This window comes from Muscardinus avellanarius, assembly GCF_963383645.1.
Source record: "Muscardinus avellanarius genome assembly, chromosome: 19".
NCBI classification, from domain to species: Eukaryota; Metazoa; Chordata; class Mammalia; order Rodentia; family Gliridae; genus Muscardinus; species Muscardinus avellanarius.
This window is the reverse complement of record NC_137805.1, coordinates 850040-871708: the sequence shown is the minus strand read 5'-3', so window position 1 is coordinate 871708 and position 21669 is coordinate 850040. Positions and strand designations below refer to the sequence as shown.

At 45.1% G+C, this 21669-nt stretch overlaps 1 protein-coding gene across 2 annotated transcripts in view; it reads left to right on the top strand.

Moving 5' to 3' along the window:
* PCSK2 (proprotein convertase subtilisin/kexin type 2) overlaps positions 1-21669 on the top strand; it is a gene marked incomplete at both ends in the record, with an annotated part of 308819 nt that overhangs the window by 261892 nt on the left and 25258 nt on the right. For both annotated transcript variants that reach the window (XM_080716067.1, XM_080716066.1), the window contains 2 exons: positions 5964-6139; positions 19735-19950. In XM_080716067.1, the coding sequence (XP_080572193.1) occupies positions 5964-6139; positions 19735-19950 (392 nt within the window). The remainder of the gene's footprint in view (positions 1-5963; positions 6140-19734; positions 19951-21669) is intronic.

Sequence of the window (21669 nt, the reverse complement as noted above, 5' to 3'; positions counted from 1 at the left end):
CTTCATTTCAGGAGCTTTCTGAGCTGGGGAGGGCTAAAACGCCGCCTAGTGGTCACCTAAGATTATTGCCTGCGCTTCTGTTCAGACACTTGGCTCATCTTTTTAAATCAGATTTGATTTCTTTTTCTTGATTTTCAGGCATTCTCGGTATGTTGTAGATATGGTCCCTGCATTAATTTTAGCAGTGCAAATAAACCCCCAAGCCTTTCACATGAGGCCAATAGTCCATCTAGATCCCACCTTTATATGTAGTGCTAGCTGGGGATCCAGTTTTATTTTTCTCCAGTGAATGAATGTTCCTCAACACGATCTATACAATAACTCATCCTGCCCTGTGATTTGTGGAACTACTCTGCTTGATATTAAGTTCCCAAGTATACATGGGCCAATCAAATATACCAATACATGGGCCAATAAATATACCAATCAAATAAAAATCTCCTAGCAGCGCCGGGCATGGTGGCACACGCTTGCAATCCCCGAGTTTGGGAGGAAGAGACAGGAGGACCCCGCAGGTTCTAAACCAGCTGCCCTGGCTTAAGAGACCCTGTTTCCAAATTTTAAAAATGTAAAAAATTTCTTGGAGTGTAGCCCAGAGGTAGAAGGGTTTCCAGGAACCCCAGTACCACCAAAAAAAAAAAAAAAAAAAAAAAAAAAACTTTCTAGCAAATATAAATTAGAAAGTATATATGGGTGTGGTGGTTTATACCTATAATCTAAAAAAGATAACCCAATTCTTTTCTTTTTTATTTTTTAAACTAATATCTGACATCTTTGATAAGAGGGATTGTAAAAAAAAATTGAAAAATGTGTTACTTAAAATCCACAAAACATATCCGGGCATGGTGTGCACACTTGTAATAAGTACTTGGGAGGCTGAGACAGAAGGATCATAGGTTTGGGGCCAGGCTCAGCTACTGAAGGAGGCCCTCACAACATAGTGAGACCTTGTTTCAAAATAAAGAATAAAAAGTAGGTCTGGAGCTGTAGCTCAGAGGTAGAATGCCCCTGGATTCAATCCTCAGTATCACAAAATAATTAATTAATTAATTCACAAAACCAAATAAATGTGCAACAAGTGAAAAATACTGAAACTCCCAAATAACACTGCTTACAAATTTGTGAAATTTACACTTCTGAAAGGTCAAGAATGCGCCAAGCTTTTGGGAGATGCTGTCTCTTGCCTTGAGTCCATTTGTGTGGTCCATGATTAATGGGGCTTCCTGCTGTCTCTGAGGGGATCCAGGCTGAGCCAGCAGACGAAGCATCTTCCCTCATGCCAGCTCACAGATGAGGACACACAGACAGTGGGCAAATAAGCAAGACAGCATTGAACAACCGTTTGTGCTATGAACAAAATAAAGCAAGGTGGCGGTGTAACCAGGTATCAAGGGAGGGAGGGAGCAACTCGAGGCGAGCTCCTCGCTTCTACAGCATCCAGGGCTTCTGCAGAGACAGAGCAGCCCCGGCCCAGGCGGGTTGGTCCTTTCCTGCCTTCCTTTAAAAACCAGAGCACATAGACTGACACGCTGGACTTCAGGATAAGGTCGCTTTCAATGTTTTCACACACACACACACACACACACACACACACACACACACACACATTTAAGGAGCTAGATATGCGTACGCTGATTTAAACATTTCATAATGTATACAAATACCAGAGCATCACATCACATCCCATAAATATGCTTAAATTTTATGCACCAATAATTTTTTTGGTGGTACTGGGTATTGAACCCAGAGGCATTCTAGCTTCAAGCTACACCCCAGCCTTTATTTCTTATTTGGAAACAGGATCTTGCTAGGTTGATGAGAGTCTCACCACTTGCTGAGGCTGGTGTCAAACCTGTGATCCTCTTTCTCAGCCTCCCAACTAGTGGGATTATATGCATGTGCCACCCCACCCAGTTTATACACCGATGATTTAAAAGTAATTTGTAAAAAGATTTAAAGCTACACTGTCAAAATACACTGAAATTTCTTTATCAGCAATGAATTGCATTCCTACATTATTGTTATTATTATTATTAGCCTATAAGTCTCAGAATATTTCAGTGAGTTCACACATATTTTATCTGGTGTTTTAATTAAGCCAGTATAAAATCTCAATAAGCACTATGATTACTGAGTTTTCAGATTTTATACCAGGGTGTGCATGAACTTGCTCCTTAGCATCCAGGGCTAGTATCCATGAGCTCAGAAAGTGGCAATTATTAGCAGGTAAGACCTCTAAATGCATGGGAAGGGACAGCAGAGCCATCTCTGGCCATTAATGCGATGCACAGGCCCGCCTGGGCAGGAGGACAGGACTGAGATGCCTGATGTGCAGTCTGCATCTGTCCTCCCATCCTTCCCAGTGAAGACACTGGCTTTTAGATCCTTTGATCTCTCCTCCCCCCACTTCTCTCTCCTCTTTCTTTTCTATCTCTCTCTTTCTCCCTCTCCCTCTCTCCTCTATCTCGTCTCTCTCTGCCCCCCCACCACTATATCTTCTGGGGCATCCAAGAGCAAAAAGGCTCAGCCCTCCCTAAAAACCCTCAGGTTAGCTGAGTGTGGTGGCACATGCTTATAATCCCAGCGCTTGGGAGGCTGAGGCAGGAGGATCACACAGGTTCGAAGCCAGCCTCAGCTACTTAGTGAGGCTCTCAGCAACTTAGTGAGACCCTGTTTCCAAATAAAATATAAAATAGATCTGGGAGTATAGCCTGAAGTTAGAAAGCTCCTGGGTTCCACCCCTAGTACCACCAAAAAACAAAAAATGAATACTGTGCCTCATTCAATTAATGCGTGCCTCATTCCTCCTGAGTGAGGAGGAAATGTCAGATGACTGGCTCCAGAACATGAATAAGCCTGTCTCCCAATCTGTGGCCACCCTGGCCGCTCTTAATACTCAAGATGTCAGAAGGTTAATATACATCCACTCTCACATTCTTGTGCAGCATAAAGAGAGCCGTGACCGGGTGAAGAGGACAAGAGGCCGAGGGACAAGAGCCACAGGGGAGGCGGGGGACGCGCTGGACGCACCACACTGGTTCTGACAAAACCCAGGGCTGCGCTGGTTGGCCAGTGGGACACCAGGCCTACCTTGGCCAGGGCTGAATTTCCCTCACCTTCACGCTGAGATGAGCTGTTCAGTGTCAGTTCTTTAGGTGCTAGATAAATTCAAGAGAAAATGAGCTTTCTCCCTGCAGGGAAAAGAATGCTGGCCTGGACTCCCAGGGTGAGCGTGACTTTGCTCAGAGTGAGGCTGACTTTGCGTCAAAGTTGCGCGATTCAGTGTGTTCTGTGTCCCGCTGTCCATCTTCATCGAACCAATTTTTTCAGTTAATAAAATAGAAGTGGAGCCTAAGCAAAATGCAGAGTTTTAAACTTTTCCTATCTCCAAACCAAAGACAAGGTTTATTCTAGATCAGCTTTCTCTAAGAAAAACGATATTAAATTGTTTGTTGTTGTTGTTGTTTGTTTTGTTTGGGTTTGTTTTTTTGGTGGCACTGGGGTTCCTGGAAGCCCTTCTCCAGGCTACACTCCCAGACCTATTTTCTTATTTTTGGAAACAGGGTCTCTTAAACCCGTGCGGCTGGCTTCAAACCTGCGCCATCCTCCTGACTCCGCCTCCCAAGCGCGGGGATTACAATCGTGCACCACCGCGCCCGGATATGATGTTAAATTGTAATTGGGTGTTTGGTCATAAAAATAGGGACCTGACACAGGTTAATGGTACAGAATGGACAATCTGGATCTGTTATTCTTTGTCCCGAACCTGTTATTTCTGCTAGGGAGAAAATCAACTAAATAAGGTAATAACACCAGACATTGATTTCCCAAAAATGTGTCAAGCTGAAGAGAAATGACAAGCATCATGCTGGTCCCAGGGACACAGATGTGAACAAAGTCGATGCATCCCCTGAACCCAAAAGCCTGCGCATTGATGGTATCGTGCACACCCCAATAAACAAAGTGATAGGAGGCTCAAAGTGCACCATGGGAAACTGCAATCCAAGGACCAGAGGTGAACTGTGGTCACTTTTCCCCTGAGCTGTGAAAGTAGTAGACTCCTAAGAAAGAAAACAATTTCATGTCAATTTCTTGTGTCCCAGAAAAACCTGTGTGGTCTTTATTCAAATAGATTCTAGAGATCAGTGCCTGAGAAACAATGTCCTTTGACCATGCAAAACAAGAAAGCTGTGTCAGGTGTGTCAGATTTTGGCTGTGCATGGCCCAACCCCTTCATTCCATAATTCCTGTATTAGTCTGTTTTCTGTTACTGTAACAAAATCCTAGAGACTTGGAAATGTATAAAGAAATGATGTTTATGTAGCTCACAGTTTTGAAAGGTTATAGAACAAGATTGGGCTGACCCATTGGTTTTGGCCACTGGCCATGGCAGATAACAGGTTGCACATAAAGAGAAATCACATGGTAGGAGAGGAAGCCAGAGAGCAGGGATGATCCATCAGTGTGTGTGTGTGTGTGTGTGTGTGTGTGTGTGTGTGTCACTGGAGATTGAACCCAGAGGCATTCAAACTCCCAGCCCAATTTTATTTCTTATTTGGAAACAGGGTCTCACTAAGTTGTGGAGGGCCTCGCTAAGTTGTGGAGGCTGGCCTTGAACCTGCGATCTTCCTGTCTCAGCCTCCCAAGTACTATAATTACAAGCATGTGCCACCACACCCAACTTCACTGCTCTTTTTTTAACAATCTATTCTCATGGGAGCCAACTGGAATTCCACAAGAACTGAACTGGTTTAATCCCTGCCAAGGACAGTGCTCCTGATGCCCTAGTCACCCTCCTCCAGGCCCCCCTTCAACCTCCTCCACCTCCACCTCCCACATCACCACCCTGGGTAGGAAGCCTCCAGCACGTGAACCTGTGGGACACACTCAACCCGTCTCCTAACTAAAGCAATTCCCACAGACAGGAAGACTCAGGCCAGCTTCCCAACACTCGGTGCTTCTTGCCACGGAATAGGGTATCAAAGCTGTAGAGGGCAACAGGGCCCAGTCAGCAAGTTTCCGAGGGTAGTGGCGGGTAGACGAGGCCCATCCCTCCGGCTGCTGGCAAGTTAACCTCAGTGGACAGCCAGAGGGTGGTTGAGCGGGCAGTCCTAGACTGTAGGCTTTGCTCATTTCCAACTTCCTGGAAAGAAATCACTCCTGCAGAGCATTTCAGAGTAACACAGACTTTACTAAGAGACCATGGGTGAGAGAGGAGGGACGTGCCACTCAGTCCATTGCTAACACGGTTACAGAGACATCCAAACTACTGCTCCTTTTAGAGATAAAAATTCTCAGCACCATCCCCCAAGGGGTTTCCACTGCCCCCTCATTTTTATTTTATGGTCTCCAATTGCACCTGAGGCTACTGCTGCCCTCTGGGTCACTCCAGCATCCACCATCACCACCACTGCGGGCAGCTCCTCCAACTTTGGGAATCTATGGTTAGAATATCCTGCTCAACGTCCCTGCGCTCCCCGGCATCCCTTCTCAGTGACAAGACAAGAGATCCCCCTTCCCTAATCCTGCCCCTTGTACTGTCCTTGCCCCTGGCCCTGGCCCTGCCCCTGCCCTCTGGAATTTCTCCTTCATATCAACCTCAGCACCCCCACCTGCCGTGCCCAGTAGCTCTATTTCTCTTCTGAGCCTTGGCCCTTGTCAGCACTCATGCTGGAGGCTGAGCCTCCACCCAGAAACAGGCTTCTCAAGGAATCTTTTCAACAAAGATGATCTCTCCCCACTAGGAATCTCGGTAAATTTGCTAGGGGAATATGATTTTCTTCAAATGGTTATATAAGGAAAGGCAGGGCTAGATCCAAAGAAGAGTATGTGGGATTCAGTGTCTCTTTTGATCCTTGGGCTCCACAGTGCTCCCGAGAGCACCTGAGTCTCCAACTCTGCACTGAGCTCTTCACCACCTTTGGGGTCCCAACGCCGTGTTCTCTGCTCACACCTGTCCACAGGTATCCGGATGTTGGACCAGCCGTTCATGACAGACATCATCGAGGCCTCCTCCATCAGCCACATGCCTCAGCTGATCGACATCTACAGTGCCAGCTGGGGTCCCACAGACAACGGGAAGACAGTGGACGGGCCCCGAGAACTCACACTTCAGGCCATGGCTGACGGTGTAAACAAGGTAAAGACATCCCCACCACCATGAAGCCCCCATCCACTTACCAGGTGGGACACAGTGGACAAGGCCGTGGTGGCCACGCCTTGGACAAAGAGGCCAGGCCCGGGGCAGAGGCCGGCTGTTATGCTCTGTGAGGTGTCAGGCCTGAGAGAGACCCGACCACAGAGCGGGTGCTGTGCTGTGAAGGAAGGGAGGCATGGGGAGGCTTCAGACGTGCCGTGGCCTGATCCCTGTGGAGGAGGAAGGGAAGAGAGCTAGAAGGGGAGTCTCAGACCGCAGCCCCATCCAGGCCGTTTCTGCTGAACCAGCAGGCGGTCCTCACTTCAGAGCACCCATGGTGCAGGAAGCACCCTCCATGCCTGCAGGAAGGAGTATCTCAGTCACACTGAGTGGTGATGGAGGGCGTGGCACCCAAGAGTGACTCTGTGAAGCTCCTGTAACAGAATCTGAGCAGGGAGTTTCTAGCCATGGAGTCCTGCTTAGCCCAGGAATGAACAAAGCCAAGGAGCGGGCCAGAGATGGACCCGCCAAAGAAAGGGCTGCCAGGAGACGTGGGAGGCAGCCACGTAGGGTCAGGAGGCTCCTCCTCTGGGACTTCAGGGCAGGGCCCACCACAGCAGGGCAGGAGCCCAGGCTTAGGGGTCAGAGTGCTCCGGGGGTCAGCGCTGGAGCGAGTGACACAATCTGGCCGAGTCTATTTTCTTGCCTGTCAAAAGGTCTTCAAGTAGAATCCCTCGTGGGATGGGATCAGGACCCCCATAAGGTGTAACTTTGGAAGAGCCTGGCACTAGAAACACCCAGAAAATAATGAGTTCTTGTTCTCGTGGCTACTCACACATAGCTGGCCATTCCAAGGCTTTGTGGCATGACATGCCCATTGGAGGCTTGTGGACCCCACACAGCAACAGGGACAGGGCAGGTTGGAGATGGCTTGGCTCTGCTCCGCAGTTCCTGGGGCCTAAAGTGCCCGAGCATCGGTGACTAGGCTGTGACTAAGCTCCAGGTGCAGCCACTACCTGCTGGGGAGTATGAGAAATGCAGTGTCAGCCCCTCCTTGCCCATGTGACGACTCCGCATCTGAACATTAGGCATCAAAGATTCAGAGGTGTTAGCCGGGCATGGTGGTGCACTCTTAGAATCCTAGTATTTGGGAGGCTGAGACAGGAAGATTGCAGTTTTCAGGCCAGCCTCAGCATAACTTAGTAAGGCCCTCTGCAACTCAGTGAGACCATATTTTAAAATAAAAAACATAAGAAGGGTGGAGGGTGTAGCTCAGAGGTAGGACGCCCCTGGGTGCAATCGCCAGTACCAAAAAGATAAAAATTCAGAGGTGCTGCTCTAAATGAGCTCTAAAATCCAATAAGATCCAAATCACAGAACCCTAAGGGCCAGAGGCCCTAAGTCAGATGTTTTTTAAACCCACAATAAATAGAAAAAGGTAGTAGTGGCTGTGACCTTCCAGAAGCCACAGCGGCGTACTGCTTCCTCAGGGCGATGTGTTGGATGATCTGGGGATGGCGCCACAGCCACTAGTTGGTGTTGTATGAACCTGTTGTCCAGGTATCTCAACTACAGACATTCCTTGCAAAGATGCCCAAGATGTGATTTCCTGAAAAAGATGCTCATGGCAGTCCTTGGGCAGGTCCTCAGCCCAGGAATGGAGGAACATCCTGGGCTCTGCTGTCCCGGCTGGCCGCTCTCAGCCTGTCTGTTTCTCTCCAGCTGCGTGTCTCCTGTTCTCCCATCCACCTTCCCTCCCTCGAGCCTTACACTAAGGTGATACTCACAGTTGGACTCGGCCCTCAGCACCCTGGCTCCTTACAACCTGCAGCCTCTGCGCTAACTGCTAGCCGCCCCAACCCGGGCTTTTGTTACCACGGGGAACTGTTCCGTGAGAGGCAGGCGAGAGGCTGTGCTCTACTGCTCCTCCTGCTCCATAAATACTCGGAGGCTGGCAGGAATAGATTTTATTAATATGTTATATACATAAAGCCAGCTTTGAAGGAAGGCAGAGGAAACTTATGTATCAAGTCATCACACTCAGAAACTCAAGAACACAGGACAGCTTTAAAAGAGGCAGCAAAGTGGACAAAAGGCAGGAAGTAAACATGTGAAATTTATTTTTTTTATAATTTTTTTTATTGGTGCACTGTATTCATACATCATAGTGGGATACAAACTTTTGTAGACATACATGCACACATCGCCCAGTCAGCCCCCACCCGATCCCCACCCCATTCTCTCCCCATCCCTCCCTCCCATGCTTGGCTTAGTGGTTGACATCTAGAATTACAGCAATTTATCCAAAATTAAAAATGATAATCTCACATAACAGTTTCATTTGTCTGATACCAAGCTTTTGATGACTTAAAGATAACATTTCAATATTTCTTTTTACTTTCTTTCTTACCAGAGAATATTTTTTTTCTTGCTATTTTTTTTAGGTGAAACTATCATATATTTATATATTTATTTTTCAGAAAAAAAATCTATCTTAATATGGAATATGGACTCTAGATACCCAAAACGATCTTGAAAAAGAACAAAGCTAGAAGATATATATTTTCTGATTTCAAACCATATAAAGCTACAATAATTGAAACAGTGTAGTACTATTCTAAAGGCAGATATATAAACCATTGGAGTTAAAGCCTAGAGCTAAATTCTTCCCTATATTGTCAAGTTATTTTTGACAAGGTTTCCACGAACATTTGGTGGTGGAAATAATAATCTTTTAACTAAATATTGTTGAAACATAATAATTACATGGAAAAGAATAAAGTTGGACCCTTACCTAATCCCATATACAAATATTAACTCAAAATAGATAAAAGACCTAAATATAAATCTTAAGACTATAAACTTTTAGGAGAAAATCTGGGTCGTAAAACCTCACAACATTGAAATTGGCAGTGATTTCTTGGATATGATTTCAATGGCACAGGCAACAGAAGAGTATACAAACTCCCTAAAAAATAAAAAAAAATATTGTATATCCAAAGACAATGTAAACAGAGTTAACAGTTACTAATAGCATGCGATAAAATATTTCCAAATGCTATATCTGAAGGTATATTAATATTCCAACTAGAAATCCTAAAAATTAACAACAATAAAGGCAAACAATACCCTTTAGAGATAGGTAAAAGACTAACATAAATAATGAATCTCCACAGATAACCAATCTTAGTTGTCTGTTGGATGGAAAATCTTGTTTCTCTGGTTCTGGTGTGTGTTACCTATTTCTTCTTTGTAGTTAATCTCTTTGAGTATTTTCTCTAGTGCTGGTTTTGAAGACATAAATTCCTTCAGTTTCTGTTTGTCATGGAAGCTTCTTATATCTCTATCTAATTTGATAGAAAGTTTTGCTGGGTAGGAAATTTTTGGCTGCAAGTTGTTTTCTTTCAGAGTTTGGAATATGTTACTCCAAGCCCTTCTGGCTCTCATGACTTGGTTTGGGAAGTCTGGAGTGATTCTAATTGGTTTGCCTCTGAATGTCACTTGGCCCTTTGTTTTTGTTGCCTTTAAGATTCTCTGCTTGGCTTCCACATTGGTCATTTTGACAATTATGTGGCGTGGGGACCCTCTTCTCCGATCCTGTCTAAAGGGAGTTCTATAAGTTTCCTGGACCTGTGTATCAACCTCTTGCTCTATGTTTGGAAAATTTTCTGCTATTACTTCCTTGAAGAGATTGTTGATCCCTTTGGTTTCACTTTCTTTTCCCTCCTCTATTCCAAGTATTCTTAGGTTAGCTCTCTTAAAATGGGCCCATATTTCTTCAATATCAGATTCCTGCTGTCGGATATTTTTTCCTAGATTAGAAACTATGCGTTCATTTTTGGAATGATCATCTTCTAAGAGCGAGATTCTGTTCTCCATGTGGTCTAATCGGTTGTTTGTGCTTTGAATTGAGGCCTTTACTTCATTAATTGCATCCTTTATCTCTTTTTGGCTCTCTCTGAGTTCTTTTCGAAGCACCTCTATTATTTCTACAGTTATTTTCCTGATTTGATCTTCTAGAAATCTCTGATTTTCTGTTTTATCGGGTTCTGATGTTTTGGGGTTGTGGGCATTGATTGTTCCAGTATTATTCCTCTTTCCCATGATTTCGGAAGTTTGTGCCTTCTCTGGCTTCTTCCCTTGGGTCACTATGACTTCACTTAAGGTGTTCTGGATCTCAAGTCAGTAGTATCTCAGACCCCACTACTCCTTTACTGGGTTGTATCACAGAGTCTCCGACCCAGAGAGTCGATAGAGGCTGCTTTAGACTGTGGGGGGTGCCAGGTTGCACGTTCTCCTATGGTGTGATATCTCTGCCACCGCCACTCCCCCACTGGGTCAAGTCCCAGGGAGTACAGTACTGGGATTTCTCCTCTGTGGCCCGCAATTTGACTCACTGTTCTTGAGTACGCAGATGTAGCTGTACTGGACTCGGTGAATTTGCTGCTGCTGCCGCCGGTGGCAATATGGCGCCGCTGCTATGCCCTCGGCCATGAGGCTGGCGTATTTCTTCTTGGTTTTGATTTCCACTCTGAATCCCTGCAGCGTGTGCTGAGCTCAGCCACTGGGAGCTTTAGATTTTACCTGCGGCGAGAAATCCCGTCTGGCTGTTCCGCAGCAGCTCACCTCGACTTGCTGTGGACGTCTGGTGAATTCGCCGCTGCCGCCGGCAGTATGACGCTGCTGCCGCGTCCTCGGGCGTGAGGCCAGTGTATCTCCTCTGTGGCTCTGAGCTCTGTTCTCAGTCTGCTTTCTCTCTGGAGCCTGGTGATTTTTTTGTTTCTCTGGTGATGTTGTTTTCTGGCTATGAAAGGCGCTGATTTTGTGGTAATGGAGATTGGTTGTTAGCGGGGCTCTTAAGCCCCGCTTTTCTCGGTCGCCATCTTCCCGGAAGTCACATGTGAAATTTAGATAGCCGGGCCGGGCGTGGTGACGCACGCTTGTGATCCCAGCATTCGGGAGGCTGAGACAGGAGGATCTGGGTCGTAGCCAGCCTTGGCTACTTACTGAGGTCCTTTGCAGCTCAGTGAGGTTTTATTCCAAAATAAAGAATAAAAAATAGGGCTGGGGGTGTAGCTCAGAGGTAGAATGCCCCTGGGTTCCATCCTCAGTAACACACACACACACACACACACACACACACACACACACTTCAGAAGGAATCTGTTTCACTACAGGTTTGGCCTCCAATCAGGGGACACATCCTCCCCCAGACTAAGTTCAACACTAAGAAACGTGGTTCTGTTGGAAAGGCTCAGAATTTGAAGGGTCAGAGGACAGTCAGAAGGTTCCCAACACCCTCTCTTTCTTTCCTACTTCAAATAACATCAGATGGTAGCCATCTACCATTTCACACAACTTCAGCCCTTGGATGGAGAAGTTTCTTCTGCATTGCTGAATTATTTCACAGTCTGCATAGAAATATAAGACCACATTCTCCTCTTTAGTTTGGATGCTGAACTGTGCACCCAAACATTCATACATTCAAGTCTTAACCCCTAGCACTTCAAAATGTGACATTATTTGAAAACATGGTGATTGCAGATAGAATAAGATGAGGTCATACTGAAGTCTGATCTCTTCCGTAGCCAAGATGACTGAGAGTTGACCCAGTGAGAGCTTCTCCCCTACCCTTTGGGACCGCCTGTGTCCTTCTTCTTCTGGTCTCTAGCATCGTTACTTCAAAGAAGCAAGCATGCAAACATTCTTACGATGTACTCTCAGGAAACAGAAATGTTCCTGAGTTAGGAACGAGGCAGTGCTGGAGCTGACTCCTCCCGGTGCCACACTGGTGGCTTAAAATGACATATGGAAATTGAGAAACACAAACAAAGACCATTTGTGTTTTATTCCTAAATGAAAGAGTCTGAGAGGAGTCTGCCGATTGCCCGGAAATAGTGCTTACACTTTCTTTTTTAAATCTTTGCATCCTGCACATATTTTTTTTGGGGGGGTGGGGGGACTGAGAGTAATGATACAAAGGGAGAGGAAAAAGAAGAGAAGAAAAAGAAACCTTTTTACCAAGACACACTGTTTGTTACAGACCCCACCATTCCCAACTACATGACACCTACTTTATGTATAAACATTACCCACTTGACTCCTTGAGATCTGAATTTACATCACCCAAGTTTGCTCAATAAAGACTTGTGGTCGGCTGCAAGGCATGAACACAAAGGAAGAAATGAAGGACATCCCTTCGTTTATTTTCATCTTTTGCTCTTTACATTTGTAGCTTATATGTTGGGTTAACAGCTAAAGCATTGTTCACTTAACAGCTTGAAAGTGGGTGAGAGAGACCCCTGAATTCTGAGATAGTCCAATAACATTTCTTAGTTTGAAATCTCCCAGAAGCAGACCTGAGACAAGTTCAAGATGTTTATTGGGGAGGTGAAGGGAATACAAGAAGTAAATGGGGAGGCACAGTAGGAAACAGAAGGGGTCAGTCCAGGCTGTGTATCCAAGCCGGTCACCAGCATGAGCAACTGGAAGCAGGGGAATCTGTACTGCAATAAAAGCAGCCCACTGAGGTTTATTCCCAAGGAGAGGAAATGCCCTGGCACTTTAGCCAGAGGACAAGTGCACAGAGCAGCTATTGGCCTCTTGGTAGGGATGCATGTGCTGCTATCTGGGAATTTCCAGGAGCAGGAGATTTCACAGCCCAAGAAATATGGACAGTCACTGCTGGCAGCTCAAACAGCCCAAGTGCAGTTCGAGCTAAGCCTCATCTGAGATGTAGAGTCCTCACTCTCTAGATAAATAAGGCAATGTGTTTGCCGATCAGAAAAAGGATGCAAGCCCGGTAAAGAGACTGGAGGCGCAACAGACAGGCACCGATGGGCACACCGGTTTAAGCTGCAGCATCTGGTTTTGCTCTGACCACCAGAGGGAGCTGGCACACTAGAAAGCCCTGGAGGTGGCAGTTGGCTCCTGCAGTTCTTCCTACCTGGAGCAAATGCTACCACAAAGGGCAACTCTAGCTCACACTTGGCTCGTTCCGATGGCTACACCCAAGCACTATTATTTTCCAGAGTCACTCTTAGAAGGAATGTCTTGGGAATATTTTAAACGAGGCTACAGGAAGTCCTCTGAGGTACAGATGAGACAGAACATTGACTGTTTATTCCCTGGGGTGCTGCAAAGGGCAGGTCCCAGGTCTTTTTCAGACTGGAGTGTACAAAGAGGGGCCTCCTGCGTGACAGTGGCTCAAAAACCACCATCCGGCAGGAGGGCCAGAGGGCGTCCTGGGAAGACGCTGACTATGCCAGCGTGGGCCTCCTGGCTGCTGAGACGTAATCAGAGTGTGGGTTGGACACCATGGCAGCAGGAACAGGCAACGGGTGCCTCCTGCAAAGGAGTTTTCAGGAATATTCCATGAGCCTGATATTTGCTCTGTAGCCAGACGAAGGTTTGCTGTCCCCGCATGGAATCTGCCAGTGAACCCCTGAAATGCTTATTGACATTCCAGTTTCTTCTTTCATTCTGGGGATAAAGATAAATGAAATAAAAGGCCAATGGGTTTCAGGTGATCTTTCCCCAGACACAGCTAACGATGGCCAGGTGAGCTACCAGTGCACAGTCTTTTCCTATTGGCTTCTTTCACTTTCAATTAGTAAAATGCAATTTTTTTAGTACTAGGAATTGAACTCAGGGGAGCTCTACCTCTGAGTTATACTCTCAGCCCTCTTTATTTATTTTAAAACAGAGTCTTGCTAAGTAGCTGGTCTCACTAAGTTGCTAAGGGTGGCCTTGAACCTGAGATCCTCTTATCTCAGCCTCCTTTTTACAGGTGTGTGATATTGCACAGAGTTGTTTTTTGGTTTTTTTGTTTGTTTGTTTGTTTGTTTTGTTTTTGTTTTTCCCAACAGGCTCTCTCTAAGTTGCTGAGGCTGGCCAAGAACATGTGATTCTCTTGTCTCAGCTTCCCACGTGCTGGGATTATAGGTGTGCACCACCGTGTCAAGCAACATATGCATCTAAGTTTTCTCTGTCTTTTTATGGTTTGATAGATTATTTCTTCTTATCATTGAATAACATTCCATTGCCGTATGTATCACTGTTTCTTTATCCAGTCACCTACTTGAGGGCATCTTGGTTGCTTCTGGTTTTGACAATTATGAATAAGACTGTTGCAATAAGCATCCATGTGCAAGTTCTATCTGTACTTAAGTTTACAGCTCTTTTGCATAAGTAAGAAGCACAACTTCTGAGTCATATGGTAAGAGTATATTAAGTTTTGTAAGACACCACAAAACTACCCTCCAAAGAGGCTGCCGACCCCCAGTGCGTTCCCGCCAGCGATGAAGGCGCTCCTGCTGTTCCACGCCCTCGCCAGCACTGGGTCTTGTCAATATTCTCAACGTGGGTCTCTCACAGATGGATAATGGTATCTTCTTTGCTGAGTTGTATATTCAAGAGCTCTTAGCCTTTGCCCATGTTTCCTTTATGATATTCTTTTTATTATTTGAAAAAGCTCTTGAATATACACCTCACCAAATAGGATACATAAATGACAATCCGCATATGTAAAGATGCTCCAAATTCTACTTCATCGAGAATAGGGAAATGAAATCAACAGAAGATACCATTACCCAGCCGTGAGAGGCCCAGGTTGCAGAACTGACAGAGCCAAGTGCCGGTGAGAGCGTGGAGCAGCAGCAGCAGCGCTCACCGCCGGCGGGACGCGCTGGGAGTCGGCAGCCTCTTGGAGGGTAGTTGGGTGAATAACCAATTAACAGAAAGAAGAATATCATGAAGGAAACATGGGCAAATGCTATTATTTCTGGGACTTGGGGATTTGATAAGTTATTCACAATTGGCACGAACACAAGTGAGCACTAGAAATGCAAAAAGATAAAGTCAACCTGTAGTGAAATCATATATACCTCAAAACAGTGAGGTGCCATTTTTGTGCATCAAGCTGAGAAAACTACCTTTAAAGAAGAGTAATTCTAAATCCTTAACCAAGCTGGATGTGATGGCGCACACTTGTTAATCCTAGTACTTAGAAGGCTGAGACAAGAGGATTGTAGGTTCAAGGCCACCCTCAGCTACTTAGTGAGGTCCTCTGCAACTTAGTGAGACCCTGTTTCAAATAATTAAAAATAGGGCTGGGGTTGTAGCTTGGAGGTAGAATGCCCCTGGGTTCAATCCCCAGTTCCTCAAAAAACTTAAAATTAAAATTAAAAAATAAAAATTAAAAAAATCCATAACCAGATGATCTGAACATAGAATTCTCATGCACTTATGATGAAAATAGAAATTTTAACAATGTCTATAAAGAGCCATAATATGGTAATGTGGACCAAGAATCTCCAAATATTCATTTCTTTTTATCTAAATTATTTCTTTTGAGAAAGTAAAGATTTAAAAAGACATACATATAATTATGTTCACTTTAAACATAAAGCAGATAGTGTGTGTGTGTGTGTGTGTGTGTGTGTGTGTGTGTGTGTCATACTTGGGATTGAACCCCAAGGAAATTCTATCTCCAAGCTACACCCCAGCTATAGTTTATCGTTTAATTTGAAACATGGTCTCCCTAAGCTTTAGAAGTCTAACTTGCTGAACTTGGCTCTGAATCTGTAATCCTCCTGTCTTAGCTTTCCAAGTACTGAAATTATGTGTGCCACCACGCCTGGCCATGAGGCAGATTTTTTAAACTAGAAATAGGCCGGGCATGATGGCACACACTTGTAATCCCAGCATTTGGGAGGCAGAGATGGGAAGATCATGGTTCAGCTACTTAGTGAGGCCCCTTGCAACTCAGTGAAACCCTATTTCAAAATAAAGAATAAAAAATAGGGCAGAGGGTGTAGCTCAGAGGTCAAATGCCCCTGGGTTCCATCCCCAGTACCACACACACACACACACACAAAAAAAAAAAAAAAAAAAAACTAGAAATAACTATTTAAAGCAATTTGAAATTTTAAAAATTTCCAAAATGAACAGTGCAGCCAGGTGGGCATGCTGCTTCTTTCACTGACAACCTCACACACAGTTCTACCTTCCCCAGCCCATCTCCATCTCGGGGCAGGCTCCCAAATCCCCTTTTCTCCCTCCAGCTCCCAAGGTCTTAAAAAATTCTATAGTGACATGTGCTATAGTAACATGTATTGGAATCATGTTAAATTTAACAGATTAATGTAAGTAAAATTGATGTGTCTGGGACACTATCTTACTATTCAAGAAATGTAGTCCATGGGGTCAAGTCTTTGTCTGTGCCCCTCCACACAGATTCATAGTTTTATTTAACACTTAGCTTTTCTTTTTCCAATTTGTTGAATTTATTTAATTTCTTCCTTTAAGTATTTCATCCTTTGTGGGCTGCCTTAAGAATTCAATAGGTTAAAATGCAAAGTACTTACAGCAGTCTCCAGAATTCAGGTGCTACAGAAGTTTGCTATGGTTAGCATCCTGAGTTTCTGTCACTTTATCCTCTACCTGATTATTTTCTGAATGTGGGTCATACTTACTCTATCTAGGTTTCAGTCTAGCCCCCGCTTAGGTGAAGCGTGGGGATAAAATCGGATCTTGGGGCATCATTTCAACAGATGATCTTGGGATATCATTTTGGAGCTGTGGCACCAGAGTAACAGCTCAGTCTCCTAACCACCTCTTGGCCTCTTCCAGGTTGCCTTCCCCACTCAGTTCTACGCCCCAAACTAAGATTTTCTCCTTACTGATCCATCTTTCCCAGAAGCAAAGGATCATTTGTTGCTATAACGCAATTATTACAAGCAAATATATAATTATTACCTCGTGTGTTCTATCTGGCTTAGGAAAACAAAATTTAATATCCCTAGGAAACAAATTTAGTAGCTCAAAATAACAACAACCATTTCATTTTGCACATGGCCGGGGGGGGGGGGGCTATAGGTCAGCTAGGTTGTTCTGCTCATCTGGGCCAGTCTTGATGAAACTCAGCTGGCTTTGCTCATACATCTGTAGCCAGCTGGAGGAATTAGACATTGAATGGTCTAGAAATGCTCTCATGTGTCACTGGTGCTATCAGGTGGGGCAGTGAATTCAACGGAGCCATGTGTCTGTCATCAACCAGCAAGCTAACTCAAGTTTATTGTCTTGGTGCCGCTGTCCAAGAGCCAGCAGAAGCCTCTTAGACAAAGCAAGACATGAAACCATCCTAGATTCAAAGAGTAGAAAAGAAAGCCCTCCTGTTGGTGGGTAGAACTGCAAAGTCATACTGCAAAAGGCACAGACAGTCACAGTCAGCCCACCATGCCCCTGCATTGAGAAGGCTCAGCCTGACTTCCTCCTAGCAGAGGTCGCTCCGCCTCGCTCCTGCCCACTGGTGGACTGGTCCAGGCAAGGCTCTGCATGTGGTCCATCTGGACAGCTTTTCCCAGTTCACATCAGTTTCACTCCCAGAACATGCCATTTCTTGACACTGATCCCAAATTCAAGTCTGATCACATGATCCTCCACACCAACTGTAGAGATGATCCATTTTTCCCTCTGTCCTGGTTTCTGAGAACAGTGGCTTATTTGAGTGAAATTTTTCAGTAGTACAGGTTTGCCAAGATGCTGAAGACAATTCCCAGGTCATAGTTGAATAAATATTTATTGACTAGTCAATCAAGCACAGGCTACTCCCAATCCTGTTAGAAGCAATTCAGAATGTCATTTCTCATGGTCAGGAGGAAGACAGACCTCACAGGTAATCCAGGCTGGCATCTCCAGGGCAAACCTCTGAATCAGGACCTTGGGACCCAGTGGCCATGCAGAGACACTGTCTGTCAATGCCTCTGTCTTCACACTCTGGAGTGTCACCAGGCTGCCCTCTGACCTCTCACAGCAGGGATGCTCTTCTCTTTCCCCCCCCCCCAGCCTGACAGTGAATACAAGGCGACCCCCATCCATGGCTGTGAGGGGAGGGAGGAGGAAGCAAGAAGTGAATGGCCAGGGCTGGGTGGGTTTTCTCCTGGGGTGGGCAGGAGAAAATTCATTGAAGACAAGGAAAGAAAATGAAAAGATAAAAACACTAAGAATAGCAGAGTGTGCTGCATGCTTGTAATCCCAGTATTTGGGAGGCTGAGACAGGAGGTTCGTGGTTCGAGGCCAGCCTTGGCTACTTAGTGAGGACCTTTGCAACTCAGTGAGACCCTGTTTCAAAATAAAGAATAAAAAATAGGGCTGAGGATGTAGCTTGGAGGCAGAAAGCCCCTGGGTTCCATCCCTAGTACTGTGAAAAAGAAAAAATAAAACACTAAGAATATTGTTTGAACAGAAGAGCAATACCAACTGTAGGTACTTATAACAAAGGTAGTTAGTAACTACATATAATTCAAGTTTCCTTTACTGAATGTTTTACTGTATCGTATTAGAATTTATCTTTATATTTCAATTTCCCTTAGCACAGGTGAAATGTCATATGATACTCTATTTAACAGAATTCTAGTATAATCCAATTGGTTGAAAAATCAAAAACTATGTATCTACACACATTTACATAAAATATTTTCATATATTTCCAGGTAACTCTATAATATAATAAAATCATATTTTATTATTATAATATCTACATATAAATATATGACATATAGGTAAGTATCAATATGTATATAATCATACATATTCACTGAAAAATTACATATAACAATGAGATAATAATGATTACCTCTAGATTTCTTCATTTTCCTTTCCATATACTTGGGAATAAGCATGTAAAGCTTGTACCTTTTTTGTTTTGTTTGTGTGTGTGTGTGTGTGTGTGTGTGTGTGTGTGTTAGAGAGATGCTGAAGATTGATTCATTGATTCCAGGGGCATTCTGCCTCCAAGCTACACCCCCAGGCCTGTTTCTTTTTTGTAATATGTATGTATGTATGTATGTATGTATGTATGTATGTATTATGTCTGTGGGAATGAGGATTAAACCCAGGGGCATTCTACCTCTGAGCTACACTCCCAGCCATATATTTATTTTTATTTGAAACCGGGTTTTGCCAGGTTGTTGAGGGACTAGCTAAATTGCTCAGACTATCTTCAAACCTGGGAGCCGCCTGTCTCCGCTCCCAAGCACTACACCACCTCGCCCCACTTCAAGGCTTTTCTTAGGCTGCCCAGTTGGATGTGGTGGCACAGGCTTGTAATCCCAGTCCTTGGGAAGCTGAGACAGGAGGATTGCAGGTTTGAGGGCAGCCTCACAAGCAGTAAGATTCTCATCAACCTACCAAGACCCTGTTTCAAAATAAAAATTAAATAGGGTTGAAAGTGTAGCTGGGTGGTAGAATTCCCCTGGGTTCAATCCCTAGTACAAAAAAAAAAAAAAAAAAATGCTCCTTTGTAAAATTTAAGGAGATTCTCCCTCTTTTCTTCCCTGGTTATCCCAGGTTAAATTGCAAAGCCAGGTGTTTTTTATATTGGATCCTCCTGGGGGGAAGTTCCCCCTATGGCCCATCAGAAGGAACAGTTTCTGGTCCAGAGTAAAGAGCATGTAGAGACTCTGATTCAATTGCTGAAGCAGGCCAATACCTACCCTCCATGGCCGGGCCCTGACCCGGGCTGCCGCTGCCCATCCAGGCCAGGACAGACCCCTCGCAGCCCGCTTCGGGCGTCAGCATCTCCCTTACTCTCCCAGGGCCGCGGGGGGAAAGGCAGCATCTACGTGTGGGCCTCTGGGGATGGCGGCAGCTACGACGACTGCAACTGCGATGGCTACGCCTCCAGCATGTGGACCATTTCCATCAACTCGGCCATCAACGACGGTAGGACCGCTCTGTACGACGAGAGCTGCTCCTCCACGCTGGCGTCCACCTTCAGCAACGGCAGGAAAAGGAACCCGGAGGCCGGAGTGGTAAGCGAGGCCGCTTCCTGTCCTGCTTCCTCATGGCCACGCCCCTGGGTGACAGGCTGGGTTGCACCAAGTCTCCCCTTCCCGCCAAGGGTTTGCACAGGTTGGGAAGGGAGATCTGTCTTCTTCATGCCGGGATGAGCATGATATGGAGGCAGAGACCTTCCACAGAGAAGCTGGAAGGAAGAATGCCCGCTCCTTTTCCTTAAATACTCTTGTTACTGTTGGGGCATGATGACCTCTGGTTTGTCAATGCATTGCCCCAGCGCATCGTTTACAAGAATAAGGAATTTTAGGTATTGAGACATCACACCACAAACCCACTTGAGCCAAGAATCCATCCACATGTCATAGTAATTTAAAGATAGCATCTCTGGATGGACTCTTCGCATCTATAAACCCCTACTCTGGCACACCTGTGTATTTTTCTCAGGGAATGTGTGGATTTCATGTGGGTTTTGGGGGGTTTTTTTGTTTTGTTTTATGTTTTTGCAGTACTGGGGATAAAACCCAGGGGCATCTACCTCCTAGCTACACCCCCATCCCTATTTTTTATTCTTTATTTTGAAACAGGGTCTCACTGAGTTGCAAAGGGCCTCACTAAGTAGCTGAGGCTGTCTGTGAACCACAATCCTCCTGTTTCAGCCTCCCAAATGCTGGGATTACAAGTGTGGGCCATCATGCCTGGCTGAATTTCATGTTTTAAAATTGCATTTGTGAGTCAGGTGTGGTGGCACATGCTTGTAATCCCAGCATTTGGGAGGCTGAGACAGGAGGATCACAGTTTGTGGATAGCCTCGGGTACTTAGCTCAGTGACACCCTGTTTCAAAATAAAAATAAAAAAATAGGGCTGGAGGTATAGCTTAAAGGTAGAATACCCCTGATTTTCATCCCCAGTACCACCAAAAAAAATGGATTTGTGATTTTTGTGTGTGTGTATGGTACTGGGGGTGGAACCCAGAGGCTTTCTACCTCCGGGCTATACTCCCAAACCTTTTTTATATATATTTTATTTGGAAACAAGGTCTCACTAAGTTGCTGAGAGCCTCACTAAGTAGCTGAGGCTGGTTTCAAACCCATGTGATCCTCCTGTCTCAGCCTCCCAAGCGCGGGGATCACAAGCGTGCGCCACCACGTCCAGCTAAGATTTGTGATTTTAAAAAGCAAAAAGGTGAAGAATCAGATTTAGGCAATAAGACTTCCTTCCTGGGCAACAAGGTGTATTGGTAAACTTTTCAAGCTCCTTAGAAATATGTAGTCAAAAGAGCAGAATTAACCTTGGTGAATCTTTCTTCTCTGTTTATTTTACTTACATATCAGTCTTTCCTCAGAGCCCCAAACCAGGAATTTAGTATGTTGTTCAGCAGTCATGGCTGAGTGACATCTTGGGGCACCACCCTCCTTCATGGGGCTTCCCAAGAGAGGGGGGCAAGACTCAGAACTGAATCAGAACCACCTTGTGTTTTGATCTCAGGTTCTCCTCTGGGCTCTCAGCTTGGTGACATGGCCGGGCTGCTCTGTGAGCCAGGAAAATCCCTGTACATAGAAGAGAATCAGACTCTGTCATCCTGGCCCTCTCCTGAGTCCTCTCGGATTGTTTTCTCCCTAAAAACGAGCTGTGGAGGTGATTACCCATATGGCAGCCTGCCTTGGCTTGACGGATCTCAGAATCTCATCGTAAATTTTAGATGTAGGGAAATTTCTCTTAATCTTCAGAACTA